General features: G+C 41.5%; 1 protein-coding gene and 1 non-coding gene across 2 annotated transcripts; both read right to left on the reverse strand.

Annotated features, from left to right (window-relative positions):
- Positions 1 to 496: 496 nt before the first annotated feature.
- On the reverse strand, positions 497 to 11681 carry PABIR2 (PABIR family member 2). The gene is made up of 10 exons (XM_076346923.1): positions 11460 to 11681; positions 10882 to 10960; positions 9475 to 9531; positions 9051 to 9094; positions 8916 to 8970; positions 8588 to 8689; positions 7152 to 7240; positions 6518 to 6582; positions 4149 to 4245; positions 497 to 3048 (listed from the first exon to the last, which is right to left on the reverse strand). The coding sequence occupies exons 1-10, from the start codon at positions 11573 to 11575 to the stop codon at positions 2898 to 2900; spliced, it is 855 nt and encodes a 284-aa protein (XP_076203038.1). The 5' UTR covers positions 11576 to 11681; the 3' UTR covers positions 497 to 2897.
- On the reverse strand, positions 3133 to 3280 carry LOC143164773 (small nucleolar RNA U109). The gene has a single exon (XR_012996136.1). It is a non-coding gene; the product is annotated as a small nucleolar RNA U109 (small nucleolar RNA).
- Positions 11682 to 14266: the final 2585 nt, after the last annotated feature.

The following is a 14266-nucleotide window of genomic DNA, read 5'->3' on the forward strand; positions in this document are numbered from 1 at the left end:
CTCAGCAATAGATATGCATTAATGGTTCCTTACTTAGAAAAAAAAAAAAGAGGGGGAGGAAAAACAGGAATTCTCAGACGCTCATCATGGCAATTCAGCACTAAGTCGTCTGGCGAAGCCGTAAAATACATTGTCAAGCATAAGTGTCAATAGTTATATATTAAAGCTGGCTACCAGCACCAGCTGGCCTTCTTCCCCAAACTGGTATCTAATTCATTACAGACAAGACAGTTAATAAATCCAGAACTGCAACTTCTAGTCAGTTCAGTCAGAGTATGCTGTACTAGCCTTTACACTGCAATAAAGATTGATTCTGTAAGCGGCAGCAACTCACATGCAGTTAAGTGCAAGTATCAGCTATCGGAGTATCAGAAAACTTAGTTTTAAAACAAACAAGTGGTCTTACAGCTACGTGTGTGAAACAGAATACGGTCCTAGATGGGCCCTATTACATTACACAATGCCATTCATTCTGAAACAACAGACACAGCGCATGTGTATGTATTACGTATATATTTTATAAAAGAGCAATGTCTTCTGGAGCAGAGAATAGCCAGAACACTAAAAAAAAAAATGCTGTAACAAGAGTGAATATTTGTGCGTTTGCTTTATGAAGCTTACATTCTAATGTTTACAAAGGCCAGCACTTATATAAGACTCTCCACTAACAAACAAATCTGGAATACATCAATTGTACAGGTAAGTCAGCCAAAAATAAGCAATAGCTATGCTCTTCTCAGTTTTAAGAAAGCATGCAATAGGTTTCCTCCTTCTGCCACCCCTTGTTCAGATTTCTAAATCACAGTACCAATAAAAGCACGGTATAATGAAACTGGGGCACAGGTAACAGGTTGAATTTTATCACAGACTGTTTATCAATATTTTGCAAATGTAAAAGCAGCCTTCTTTCAGCATCAAGAAGGCAGAGAAGATACAAGCATGAATAAAAAAATAATTAAGCGATTTAAGACATCAAAAATTCAAGAAATAGCACTGTGCATATACAAATAAAATTAACATTCAACACTGTAGAGCTCATTTAAAAATGGCACCAATGGACAATATTTTACAATATGCACATTTATTTGAGGTGGGGAACTAATGCTCCACAGGTGAAAGTGATAATACAAATAATAGTGCCACTGTTGGCCCATTATGGTACTTCTTACAATTTAATGGAAACACTTTTAAAAATAATCTGGTATGTACACGTCTTCTGGAAACTCAACAGCTTCTTCAGAACAGAAAAAACTACGGTTCTCCCCCTCCCCTTTTTAGCCAGACAGTATTGCCAGAGGTTGTGCTCACTTTTAAAGCACATAATCTTACTTTAAATTCAGTGCTATTTTCTTTCAAAAAGATCCGAAGTTGTACTTTTAGATAACAAAAGCATTTATGTTACAAACATTCAAAAATGGAAGCTTATGATTCTGGCAGACAATGTTGCGTATTAAATACAAACCAGCCAGCAATTACTGAACATAAAAAACTTATTCAATCATAAAAAAATACTATAATTCATCACCACAGACTTTTTACATAGTTATAAATAATAAATAGCATAACACAGTAGATTACAAACGGATTTATTTTGCCCCGTTAAAGTCTTTAAAAAGTAAAATATCTATTGTCTTACCTCAGACTGACCAAGGTACTGTATCAAGACTACTCATAGCTCAAATATAACTCCTTAGCCAAACAATTTGCAGAGCTCGTATTCAATCCAAACTTTTAAGTCTTTCCTTAGATATCCAATGTTCACTTAGCTGTTTGCCCTGCTCGTGACCAACAAAGGTATAAATGCTGTACGCAGCAGCTGCCAAGGGTATTACCTTGGCTGCCACCTCACAGCAGAGTTGGGACTGCCCACAGCACCTTGCAATGGAGCACGCACCTCGGAAAGGAACACGAAGGAAAGCAGCATCGACGACAGATTCTGGTAAGCACTCTATAAACAAGCTGTACACAAAGGACTTTTCCCACCCACCCCTCTGGTTTACATTCCGTAATTTTGTAACAATGTCCCCTAAGGCACAAAAATACCTATGACCTCAATGCCACAGGAGACATCGACGGTGCCATACATGGTTCTCCTACACAGTAGTTTAAATAACTTAGTTATCTGCACTGTACGTCTTAGAGCGAGGCATGGATTAATTTTCCTTGGCCAAATCTTGCTGAATATTGACCTTATTTCATACAATCTGTAGGATAAAGGATCTGGGGAGAGAACTATGCAGCTATCTTAATCATGTTCGTAGAGCCCTGTTATTTCTTCACTGATGGCAAAAGTGCCAGTCATTAGTTATTTTGTTGTGGGATTTTCTTTTTTTATTGTACTAAAGTGAGATTTTCAGACCCGCTATGGTCTTCTGTAATAAAAATGACTAGCAGCACTAAGAAAAGATTTTTTTCTCCCTTCTGTAAGAGAATTTGAGGCTAGTGACTGAAAAAAAGCAAGGAGAATAGTTTAACTCAATGGTAGAAGTGCCAGAGAATAAATTAGTATTTTCAAATCCTTCCGAACCAAATTATTTCCCTAGACATAGTGACCACGATAATGGTAGAAGTATTTTCCTAAAAATTGCAACACTAATAGGTAGATACCTATTCTCGGAATCAAAAAGTGTATGCAAGTTCCTGAAAGCAAAAAGTTAGTATAATCTGAGCAGACATCTTGTTTAAAAAATAAATTCGCAAAAACAGACATTAATATGGTCTACAATGTCCATTAAATGGATAAATCAAAAATCACTGGAAAGTCGCCAAGGATTACAGTTACGATATTTTTTCCTTTTAATAATCCACGTGTTAATGGTTCAAGGATCAGAGTTCGTTTCTCTGTACAAGTGTACAGTAAGGGAACAGCACAGCCAGACGCTGACTCAGAACTTAAGTCACTTGGGTGAGAGATCATCCATCAAAATGAATGAAGAGCATGAGTTTGAGCATGTTACTGGAGACTCTGTGGTTATGCTGCCTTTAGTCAGTGAGTCAGAGGAAGAGCCAACGCTGCTGCTACTCCCATCAAGAATATCTGAAGACAGGCTAGGGAAAAAGAAAGAGGTTATTTAGTAACACAGGCATGATGACTTTGTGTACAAAGCTAACGTACTTTCACCTTTGTAGAAAAGATGTAGGAGACCTATACTACCACTCAGTCTTTACTGCAAGACTGGCAGCCCTGAAGACTCCTTGTTTTCTGTAGCATGTTATATATATATTCATGCTCCTTATGGGAATGAGGAGCAGAATTGTTTTGGTTTTTTTTAACATGCAGAATAGATTACGACTGATTTTAATCAGTTATAGAAAGGAGGTGACAACTGACGAGAATAAAACCTTAAGAGGTTATAGGAAAGGAACAACAAGAATCTAATCCGCAATGCAGCAAAGATGTCATTAATTAGCTAGTATGTTCTTTACTGTTGCACTGCTCAAAGCAAGATTTTGAAACCTATTTTTCCCATGTAAGTAAGGAATTCCTGTGTTTGGATTTCGAAGTCTTGATACAAGATTCCAGAGGGCACATAAACTGACACTTTTGCAATTCAGCCGGAGGCAACACAAAAAACCCCATTTCTAGGCAGTTTCAAGCCTGTAGGTAAACTGAAGTTATAGTAATACAGAGTTGGTATTTTAGAATACTTAGTATCTGACTCTTGACACAAAAAAGAACTCAGCTTTTTATGATCATAATGCAGAAAGGAGACAGACTGTAACACTAGAAATCACGAATGTATCAACATGAACCTATGTAACTGCAGTAAGTATTCACACACACTTTCTACAACGTGGTAATAAGCACCACAGATACTATATGACCACTGCCTACAACATACTGAAATGATGAAGCATCTTTGAGGCGAGGTAACTTTGTCTGTGAACCAACAGGGATTTGTAACAATTGTATTCAGCATAAAAGTTTTGATAGACAAAATCTAGGCTGGAGTCTGCTCAGGAAGAATTGATCAAAGGAGCAGGAACACTGTCACACTATACTACCACAGGAATAGTTCCCAGTAATATGCATACGGAAGCTACACACAAAGTATTTTTTTCTGGAAAAAAACCAAAACAAAACAAGAAAGCTTGTGATAAATGCACATTCCCTGTTTCGGCATTTCAGGGCACATGAAATATTTTACCATGAACTGAGATCTGTCAGATGTGTAACATCTGGAGAAAGCATGTTGGTTGTTCCTTGAAAAAGTCTCTTTGGCTGACTTTCAGTTTCCATTTCACCTAAGGAAAATAGTGCAAATAATCAAACTCACTTGAGTCTCTGGAACGTCCATTTAATATTTGTCTATTGTAAAAGAGAGGTTTGTCCCACAATAGAGCAAGGTTGCATCTGTAACATGGTAAGTCCTCTAATTCAGCCAACCAAGCACTTGGGTAAGACATTAATTTGATGCTAGCTGTTGTTTAACCATCCAGTCCATCCTTAATTTAACTAATGCTTCAGCAGTATCTGAAGGGCTACAACGATCTCAAAGACACAAAACCAGGCACTTGCTACTTAGACTACAATCAGACAAAATAATCTAAAGCAAACTAATAACTGTGACTTAAAATTAAGTAAGCAGTTGAGATGAGGCACCTGACATAAGCCAAAATACGGACATTAAAATTCTTAATGATTACGAAAATAGGAACGCCAGCTTGGTTCACAGTTTCACCCTCCTGCGTACAACAAATTCTGATGCATATGTACACTTTTACAGAAAAGCTGAATAGAAAAAAATTGGCATGTGTATGCATTTCCACTTACTGATCATGGATCAGACTATCTTTGTACCTGTAATCATCTACTGACATTAAAAGATTAAACATGATGGGGAGAATTCATATAATCTGTTTAGTACAGTCTGCCCTGAGAATGAGCTAGCTCATTAATAGCTTCTGTACAATAGACACATTGGAAATATCATGAACTTGCCAATAACAAGCTTAAAGAAAAAAAAAACCCTCTCAGCTACAGTATATTTTAATTTTTAGTTTGGCAACAAAAACATATGAAACAGAAATAAATTTTCTGGCTTTTTACCCACACTTCACAGCAGTTGCGGTGTCAGTTTGAAAAGCTGACAGACGTTAAGCATTACAGCAAACCAGTATATATTAATACATTATGCAAGAGAATTATACTACCACTCATTTTATAAAAGACTGATAACCCCCCCCAAATTTCCTATTTCCTTTAGCCCACGGGGATACATTCCCTTCTTTGATGGGAAGAAATAACAGCTTTATCAATTGCACAGTCTACCAGTGTTAATTCCCTATAGCAGTGAAATGGTCTTCAATAGATTGCTTTCTTCCTTCCACATATCATGGTGTCAATTTGTTACCATATCACATCTGTAGAATACGAACCATAAAGCTACTGCTAAAATTCAGAAAATAACAGGATTATGTATTTAGGAAAAGAAATTAGGCTCATTTAAATGGATTAGATGTTTTAAAATTAAGTAACATTTTGAAAACTCCTTGATATTTTGAGTAAAAAAGGCAAACTTGTATCTCCACTTTGTAAAAGATGCTCCACAAGAGCACTTGGATAGGGTGAGGAAAGCTTGCCCTTTACCTGCACTGTTTTTAATAGTCTAAAGACTATTGTAAAATGTTTAAAGTAAAACAACACAGTATGAATGTCTATTTCCTATTGATCATTGAGCTTGATAAACTTTTGTTCTATTTTTAATGCCTCTAAAATTCACAGAGAATAACAGCCAAGACAGAATTGGCATCTATGAGAAAACTTGTCTCTCTTCCCTGTCAATTCCATATAAATTAGACAACATTCTTTACCTGACAGGAAGAAGCAGTCCTAAAAAAAACCAGTAAACAGTAACTTTTCTCAAAGGCTAAATATAATTCTTGTAAAATAAAAGGACATACTTTTGGTGCAGTTAAGAATGCCTAAGTAAAAAAAAAAAGCAGAAAGGATAAGCATAGCTAAAGTCATACTTGTAAATATCTCAATCTTACAGTTCTGCTATGGAGACTTGTTCTGGGATGTAATTTGAATATCCTTAACACAGAATACTTCCAGGAAAGAATGCAGTTTTCCCCCTTCAGGAGGAAAGGGCACTGATCTATTCCATTTCTCTAAACACTCACCTTCTGAACTTTCAGAGTAAAAAACAAACATTCAGTACTAAGTTTAGAAGATGCTGCATGATAAGCAACATTCCTAAGATGATCTGAAAGGTGTGCACTGTACAGTGGTACTCTTCAGAATGTCAGGGCTTACGAATATTTATAACACTTAATTTGATGTGGAATAAAGTTTGCCCCTTCCAAGCAGTAGCTGCTTTTAAAGTTCTTCATTCTTGTGTTTTAGACTAGCTACTTTACATTGTATAAGTTACAACTGGCAAATTCCAGTTCACCATGCATACAAGTGTTATTATATTTATGGAACAACAAAAAAAATATGGAAGAGAGAGAAATGTATCCAGCTGCAAAACTACATCCATATTAAAACATCTGAAAATGTAAATACACATACCTTTTCTTTTAATGGGGCCAAGAACACTGGGCCTGATACAGTTGATTGGACTTTGACTCCTCCTGCTAGAGAGAGAATACCGATAGTCAGGTCTGTAAAGGTTCCAGGTTCGAACACCACCATACCTAGCATCAAATCGACACAACCATATCTTAAGAAGTGTTCTTTAAAACGATTCCTGCGCAACTGGAATGCTTCAGGAGTCCGAATACACAGATAACAAGGAAATGCTGCCTATTAGAGCAGATTATCTGCCACACAAAGTTGTAGTAAATTTTCTAGGGTCTTCTTCCCTTAGTGCATCACATCCTCACTTCAATCCCTTTCTGAATTGTGTGTAGTATTTATATAAAATCAATATACTGACAAAATTAATAAAGTTCATTTGAAGTACCTAGGAATTTCCCCACAAGTTACCAAGTCTAGTTTAAAGTTGACACAGGCTCCTGTAAGAGCACCTGCATAAAGCTACCATTGGTAAAGGTTGAACTTTCGGAGAATTTTTATGTGGCAATACTTCAGCTACTGTAAAACTAAAGTCTTTTTTAATGCCTTAACATCAGCTTTAACTAATCTTTGTGCTAGCCTTGGAATTCAAGCCAACGTATACCTGTTACCTGCAGGTGTTACTTACTTGGAGAATCGCCTTGTTGGACTGGGAATAGGACTTGGAGGTAATCCATTACTGCTCACAAACATTTGCAATGATGGTGAAAAACATTGCTGCAGAAAAAGTCACATTAAGATGCTTCAGAATTTCCTTTTAAATACTCAGGTGTTTCCCCCCACCCTCCAAACAAAACATCCCCAATTAAAGAAAACCTAGTAACAGAACAAGGCAGAGATGATCAAACACAATCTTAGAAGCATTAAAACTTAACTTGCAAAAATATACTGCAATACTGCTCAGATTAACCTAAAATTCAAACCCACAAGAAATCTGAAATCGAAAGAGACACTGATTTCTAAGTAAGACAGTTGTTTCTGTTCTTCCTGTTACATTTAGAAACAGCAGTACAGTACTCAGGACTTACTTCTTTCATGGGGCTTGTTAAACTAACAAGTTGAGTTTACTCAAAAAACATCTGACCTGAAAATTTAACACAATATTCCAGAATAGAACAGAGTATTTAGCTCTGTGGTTCTGCAGTTAATCTGAGCTTAGCCCATGAATGCCCATAGCTAAGCACAAAAATGTTTCTGTCAAGTTCTCTACTACTGCTTTACAGTCGTGATTCCAAAGGTACAGGACCAGCTGCCAGCATCGGTGTTATACTAGGAACACATTTACCCAGCACTAGTATGTGGCTGCTCCATGCATCGAGACTGGTAGAGGCATGCAATAAAATAGCAGCAATACAAAAGTGGAACCACAAAAGAGGGTGAAAACAAGGTCAGGCAGCCCATCTTTAAACACAGTTGCCAGTTTCTCTGTGCTACGTTTCAGTTTTCCAATCCTCACTGGAAAAAGTAGTTTATCTAAGATCCACCTCTTCTCTTTTTCCAGCACATGCCATCAGTCTTCAGTGCAAATTCAGCATGCCCGAGTCCTTCTTCACAGTGAGTTTATGCCTTCCTTTCCATAACTGACAGACATATTTTTATCCTCCTCACCACTTAGATTTGCAGCTTCTGGTCTTTGCTTACACTCTTACTTTACACATATGATACATTCCAATTTTGGTGCTTCTTCCCCAGCATCCCCCCACTTACGCAGCTGAAGATCTTGTCTAAATCCGATTACTCTAATGACCTCTTCCAGCTTCCCTAGAACCAGAACCCTAACCCATCCAAACATCGCACAAATAGCAGCAACTGAAAACATTCAGTGTGACAGAACTGGCACACTGCTTCAACTCCGCAGGCTCTAAGATGGTAAGCATCTGATTCTTAGAAACCAATAAAATGTGGGTTTGGGTTGGGGGTGTGTGTGTGTGTGTGTGTGTGTGGTGTTGTTTGGTTGTGTTTTTTTAAAAAACCATCAAACAATTTGTGAAGTTACACATCTTCACAGTTCACCTTGGTCTAAAATTCTAAAGTGTTCTCTGTTTGGTATTTCACTCATCCTACCTTTCCTATTCCTCTTGTAGGTGAAGGTGCAGGCGAAACTGGAATGAAGTCTATTCTCTTTGGGGAGGAAGATTTCTCAGACTTGTCCAAGTCATTGTCGCTCTGTAAATACAAAGTTTCAAACTCAACACTGGCACAGGACATTACCTTAGAATCCAAGGCACAACCTTCTAATGGAAAGTCATTGGGCTAAATGCACAAAATAGCTAAAGCAGATGAACTAAAGTTTTTCTTAAATTATTTTCACAGTTAACTCCTCTCTTTCCCTTAAATTCGTCAGTTGAGTGTAAAGGTAGAATTAAATAGGAAACATCTATAAAGAGATTACCAGGCTCAAGCTTTCCTCCCATGACTGGCTTATCTGCATTGCTGTTTGCACTTCCCTAGAATACAAAAAATCCCATCAGTAGCTACAAAGAGGATAACTCTGGCTATTTTATCATCTTGTTTCAATAACACTCACCTTTCATGTGCTGTTTCTCTGTTCATTAAATCCACTCCTTCCTCCTGCAGGAGATAAACGTCATAAGTTTTCCCATAACATTTGATTCATCACAGGTACTCGGAATAACACTTGTGATTCAATAATTTGCCGTTAGAATTGAAATATGAACTGTCGGAGCACTCCAAAAAGAAGAGACTGCTACCAGCCCAGCTCACCATTTCTCTTGAATGAAACAACACTTCAAAAATGCAAGGTAGTTTAAACATGACAACAATAAGCCTTGCAAGGACGCTTCCTTGTCAAAAAAAGTCTTAAAAAAGACTCGGTTTCCTCCAGTTCTTGAAAAACTCAATAGGAAAGAAACTCCCATTATGTAAGTACTTCAATATTATATAATACTTTTCATTCTGTTACTAAATATACAGATAAAAACTATACTTACCCTTCTGATCTGATGAAGTCGGCTACTAGGAATACGAATAGGAGATGACGACAACAACTGAAAAAAAAGTGACAGCCACAATGATTAAATCACACGTCAACAGCTTGCATGCATCCTATTTACCATCACCTACATTCTTCGTGAATTAAAAATGAGCTGTACAACTACATGTGGATGACTCAATGTTGCAAAAAGAAAACACTGACCTTCAAGAGAAAAGACTTGTTTTACCGCTCGCAAATTCATTCTATCCCTCAGAAAGCGGCACAGATCTCAGACTTGCAAGCAGATATTGCTTAGCATCTCAAATACACAAATAGCTATATATGCCATTTAGACAAGCGAAGTATTATAAATGAAACTATGAACGTTATACAATTCCCTACTGCCTAAAGTAAGACGACAAACTCCTGTATAACTTACTCAACCAGTTGGCTATTATAAAGGAGAAATCTCAATGTTTCAGCTCAGTCTTGAACAACACTCCTGAACAAAACTTTACTTTTGCAATTTTTCAATCGCATACAATTTTATGCGTCTAATTCCTCTGGAACTTTGGCTACCATCACATACAAATGGGCCAACAGTTCCCACTCAGGACGTCCGTGTGTCTACTGTAACACCTATTGATTTGAGTTCCAAAATTTTGGATTCTTATCTTTAAGAAATCTCATAACAGAAGATTTTGAACTAAAATTCCATCTCGCTTTTTCTGAACAGAATACAAGACATAGAAGAAACATATTTCAGGACTTTAAGTTCTATGGATTTTGAGAAAAGCAGTTATTTAATCTTCATTACCCTCAGATGAGAAAGAAAAATTTTAGTGGAAAAGAGCATATAGATCCCCAAGTTGACAAGGGAAGGGTGAAAAAAAGAAATGCAACATCTTCGAAAAGTTAAGTAACTGCAGTACTGTACACTACCAGACTTATAGAACAGAATGCAGAATATCATCCAGCAAATAAATTACTCTTCTTTAAATGATTTTCTGACGTCTAGTGTTCAGCCTTTGCAAAAAGAGTGGCCCTGTCAAACAAACAGGTCAACGAAGACCTGTGACTCTCTCTTCCATTTTTAAAACAAACTAAAACACCCTTTCAAGACTTTTAATTGTGACAGCAGTTTTCTCTTCCAACCCATGGCCAGGTCCAAATTAACTTTACGACTGTACTTAATACTGGGAATCATACATAGCTTCAGCTATCGTTCTCTTCTTGGGGACATACAGTTAATACACCAGTATTATTTCATCGTAGGTTGCAGTTACAGGTGAAAAAAATGCATGTTCTGCAGCCTGGAAGCTTGCTAGGATGCTTAGTGCAAATACAAACCAAGTTTAGTATCATTTCTCCAGCCCAATTATTTCTTGTTGGGTGTGAACAAAACATGCTGAAGATTCCTTACCATACTGTGACGGCTCATAACTGTTGTACTGTTCCTGCGAGTTCGCAACACGTAAGGCTGAAAAACCTGTGAGTTGTCACTGGAGTGAAAAAAAAGTTTTGTGAGCAACTTTCTAAGGTGCGCTTTACTTAAAACTACACGGTGCTATGACAAACCCTCCAGCCTCCAGTGCACTGAAAACATCCATTTTACTGCAACAGAAGCACTGCTTCCACCGGAGGAGCGCAGCAAGCGCTTTTCTCCTGCCAGCCTGCGGAGATCCGCACGCTGCGGGCCTGCAGTTACAAGAAGAAACTCCCCGCCTCGCCGCGACCGTTCCGAGAAACAAATGACACGTTTCAGAGGCCTCCACCACGCACCAGCCACGGCGCGGGGAGAGCTGGGGGCCTGCACGAAGCACGGCCAGCAGCGGGGCCTGGCACGCTCCGAGAGCGCCGGGCTGGCTGCAGCGGCGGCCGATGCTGCTCGAGCAGCCGAGCCCCGCCGGGCAGGGCGCTCCCGGGGCGGGCCCAGCCGCCGCCGGGGCTCCGGGGCCCGCCGCTGGCGCCGCGGGCCGGGCCGGGCCGGGCCGCGCTCACCTGAGCCCGTGGATGAGGGGGGCGCTGTTCGATCTCCTCAGGCCGCCCCCGTCGCTCGGGGCCGCGGCGCTCCCCGGCGGCAGCTCCAGGTCCAGCTCCATTTTCTCCTGAGCCATCGCGGCAGCGGCGGCTCCGGCTCCTCCCGCTCCGCCGCGACGCCCATTCACTGCCGGCGGCCGCAGCGGCTCCTCATGCCGCCGCTCCCCCCGGCCAAGCGCGGCGCGGCCGCCCCTACAGGCCCCGCGGGCGGCGCCGCAGGCAGAGCCCGGGGGCGCGCCGGGCCCGGCGAGGGGGGCGGCCCCAGCAGCGCCCCATGCCGGGGGCAGCCCGTTCCCCCACCCGCTGTCGCCGACCGACGAGCTCCCCGCGCGCGGCCCCGCTGCCCGCGCCGGTGCCGCCGCCTCCGGAGGAGAGCGAGCGCCTCGGGCCGGACACCCCCCCGCGCCCGCCGCCGCACGGCGCGCATGCGCGGGAAACGGGGCGGAGGCAGAGCTACCCGCCTCCCACAGCGCATGCGTCCTGCAACCGCGTCCCGCCACCGCGCGTGCCCACGAGGTCGGCATCAGGCTCGAGCCCCAGCTTCAGCGGCGTACGGGCTCCCGAGAGCCTCCGGGGGGGTGGGTGGGAGGGGCGCGCTGACTGGCTGACGGGGCGGGGCGTGCGTTTGAAACGGTACAATGGGCGCTGAGATGCAACGTCGCGTCAAGCGGGGGCGGGGCCTGGCGGGGGGCCGCGGGTTCGAGCCCGACGGCGGCCGTAAGCCCCGGCGTGTTCGCAAGCGGGTCAGCCCCAGGCTGGGCTTGTGCCCTGCCCTGGCGGGAGGCAGCGCCAGCGGGGTTCAGGGTCGGAGTCTCTCCTCAGCCGAAATCACGCAGCCTCGTCCAGTGTTTTTCCCAGCTTTGTTTGGCTGCTGAAGAACGTAACACGTTTTTAATGAGTAACGAGGACGCGAGCCTTCGCACTGTTTTCCAAAATCCGGCATAAAGTTTGTTATGAGACATGTGACAATTCTAGTTCTTGGCCATATTTAGGTTTTGGAGTGACCTTTACAATTCCACTCCAAGTGATCAAAGTTTCTAAGTCTGTGCTTACTGATCTTTATTTCCCAATATTTTTCTACAATAACAATTGCAACGTACTCATTTGTCTCTCACAGGCAGGGGATCTTCAGGGTCTTTACCAGCACAGAATTTAGAAAGGTTTTAATTTTCTTCTGGGAAACAGCAACTCTTTTTCCAGAGCACTAGGTACAGAAACAGTTAAGACAGAGAAGTTAGGATTTTTCATCATTTCAACTTTCTTAAGCGGGAGCATGGCTATATGAATTATTCTCTTACTTCAAAACAATTGAAGGTGGATGTTCCCACATAACTGAGTAGAACCGTTGCTCGTACAGCTTGCTGTTTACTGTGGTACCTTCTTGCATTTTTTGTTAACCAAGACTGACTCGAATGTATTCCATTTTTTTACCTTCAGAGACAGCGTATATGTCTCATCAACTGTTTTTGTTGATGCTCACACTTCTTGCGTCGCACCGACACTATTAACGAAGAACTTTGTGCCTATTAGGTACCTGAGAGGAGTTAACAGCCCCACAAGATTACATTTTAAATATTTTCAGGATTTTTCAGTATGTGTTTATATTGAAAAACCTGGAGACAAAATTCCTTGTCTAGTATTACTGCAGAAGGAAAACATTCACAGTCCTGTGCCAGTGCTTACACTATGATATACGGTAGCTAGTAATGACACCCTTCTGTGACATAACACAGAATTGCCATCTCCTCCAAAGATAAACAAGGTAAGTAACTTCAAACTGTCTTTTGCTTGGTTTCTAATCATTACAATCAGTTACTGGAAAATTAAGATCTGTTGCTGCAAAAGGAAGAAGAGCCTGTTCATCACCTCTCACTGCCACCACTCGCTAAAAGCAACGCCCCACTTTTGAGCTTTAATACAGACCCTGCACCATTCCCCTTGCCTAGCGCCTCAGTGCAAGTGTTTCATACGACAGCTGGAGGGTGCCCAAAAGGCGATTCGAGTGACAGTGTCTAGCAAAACTCCTAGCCCTGAACGGAAATCTACTCACACGTACATCGGCTCTGCTAATGCAAAAGCCACCTGCAAAATCTGACTACATCACCAAACTATGTGGATTTTGCTATTTGCTTTTATTGTGGAGTTATTAAATTATGTCCTTGCCGCTACGGACAGCAAAAAGCTTCAAATGCTGTGTACCAGGATACCGCTAAGGAAGAAGTCAACAATATCCAAAACGTGGCCGAGAGCTCAAAAACATCTGCTCCATGTACTCAAATTTTCCAGTGCCCGGCACCAACACATCAACCTACTGCCTGACCAGGGGTCTACTCTCACCAAGAAAACCTTAGTGGGTATGCACATACAAGAGAAAGTGGGGACCATCAAGGTGACCCTCAAAGGCCCGAGGAGGAGGGTGGCGAGGCAGAGAAAAGGGGATGTGGCTGCAGGAGAGTTGTGCTGTGGAACAGAATGAGGTGAAAGATGGAAATGAGGGAATGACAAAGAGCTGAGTTAGAGCAACAGTGCAAATGGCCATGGCAACAGGGATTAAGAAAGGAGAGAATATGTTAAACACAGCCTCGGGAGGATACAGGTGAAGGATGGAGACTCAGAAGGGGGAAAGGGAGGCTGGGAGAATGAGATAGGTGGGTACAGTGATACTGAGGGACTGGTGGGCACGAAGTTACGGCGTGGGCAACAGTGTGAGAGATGTCTGATAGTATCAGGGAAACATCCCCGTGGGTCAAATAAACACAGCCACTCAA

This window comes from Aptenodytes patagonicus, chromosome 9 (assembly GCF_965638725.1).
Source record: "Aptenodytes patagonicus chromosome 9, bAptPat1.pri.cur, whole genome shotgun sequence".
Lineage (NCBI taxonomy): Eukaryota > Metazoa > Chordata > Aves > Sphenisciformes > Spheniscidae > Aptenodytes > Aptenodytes patagonicus.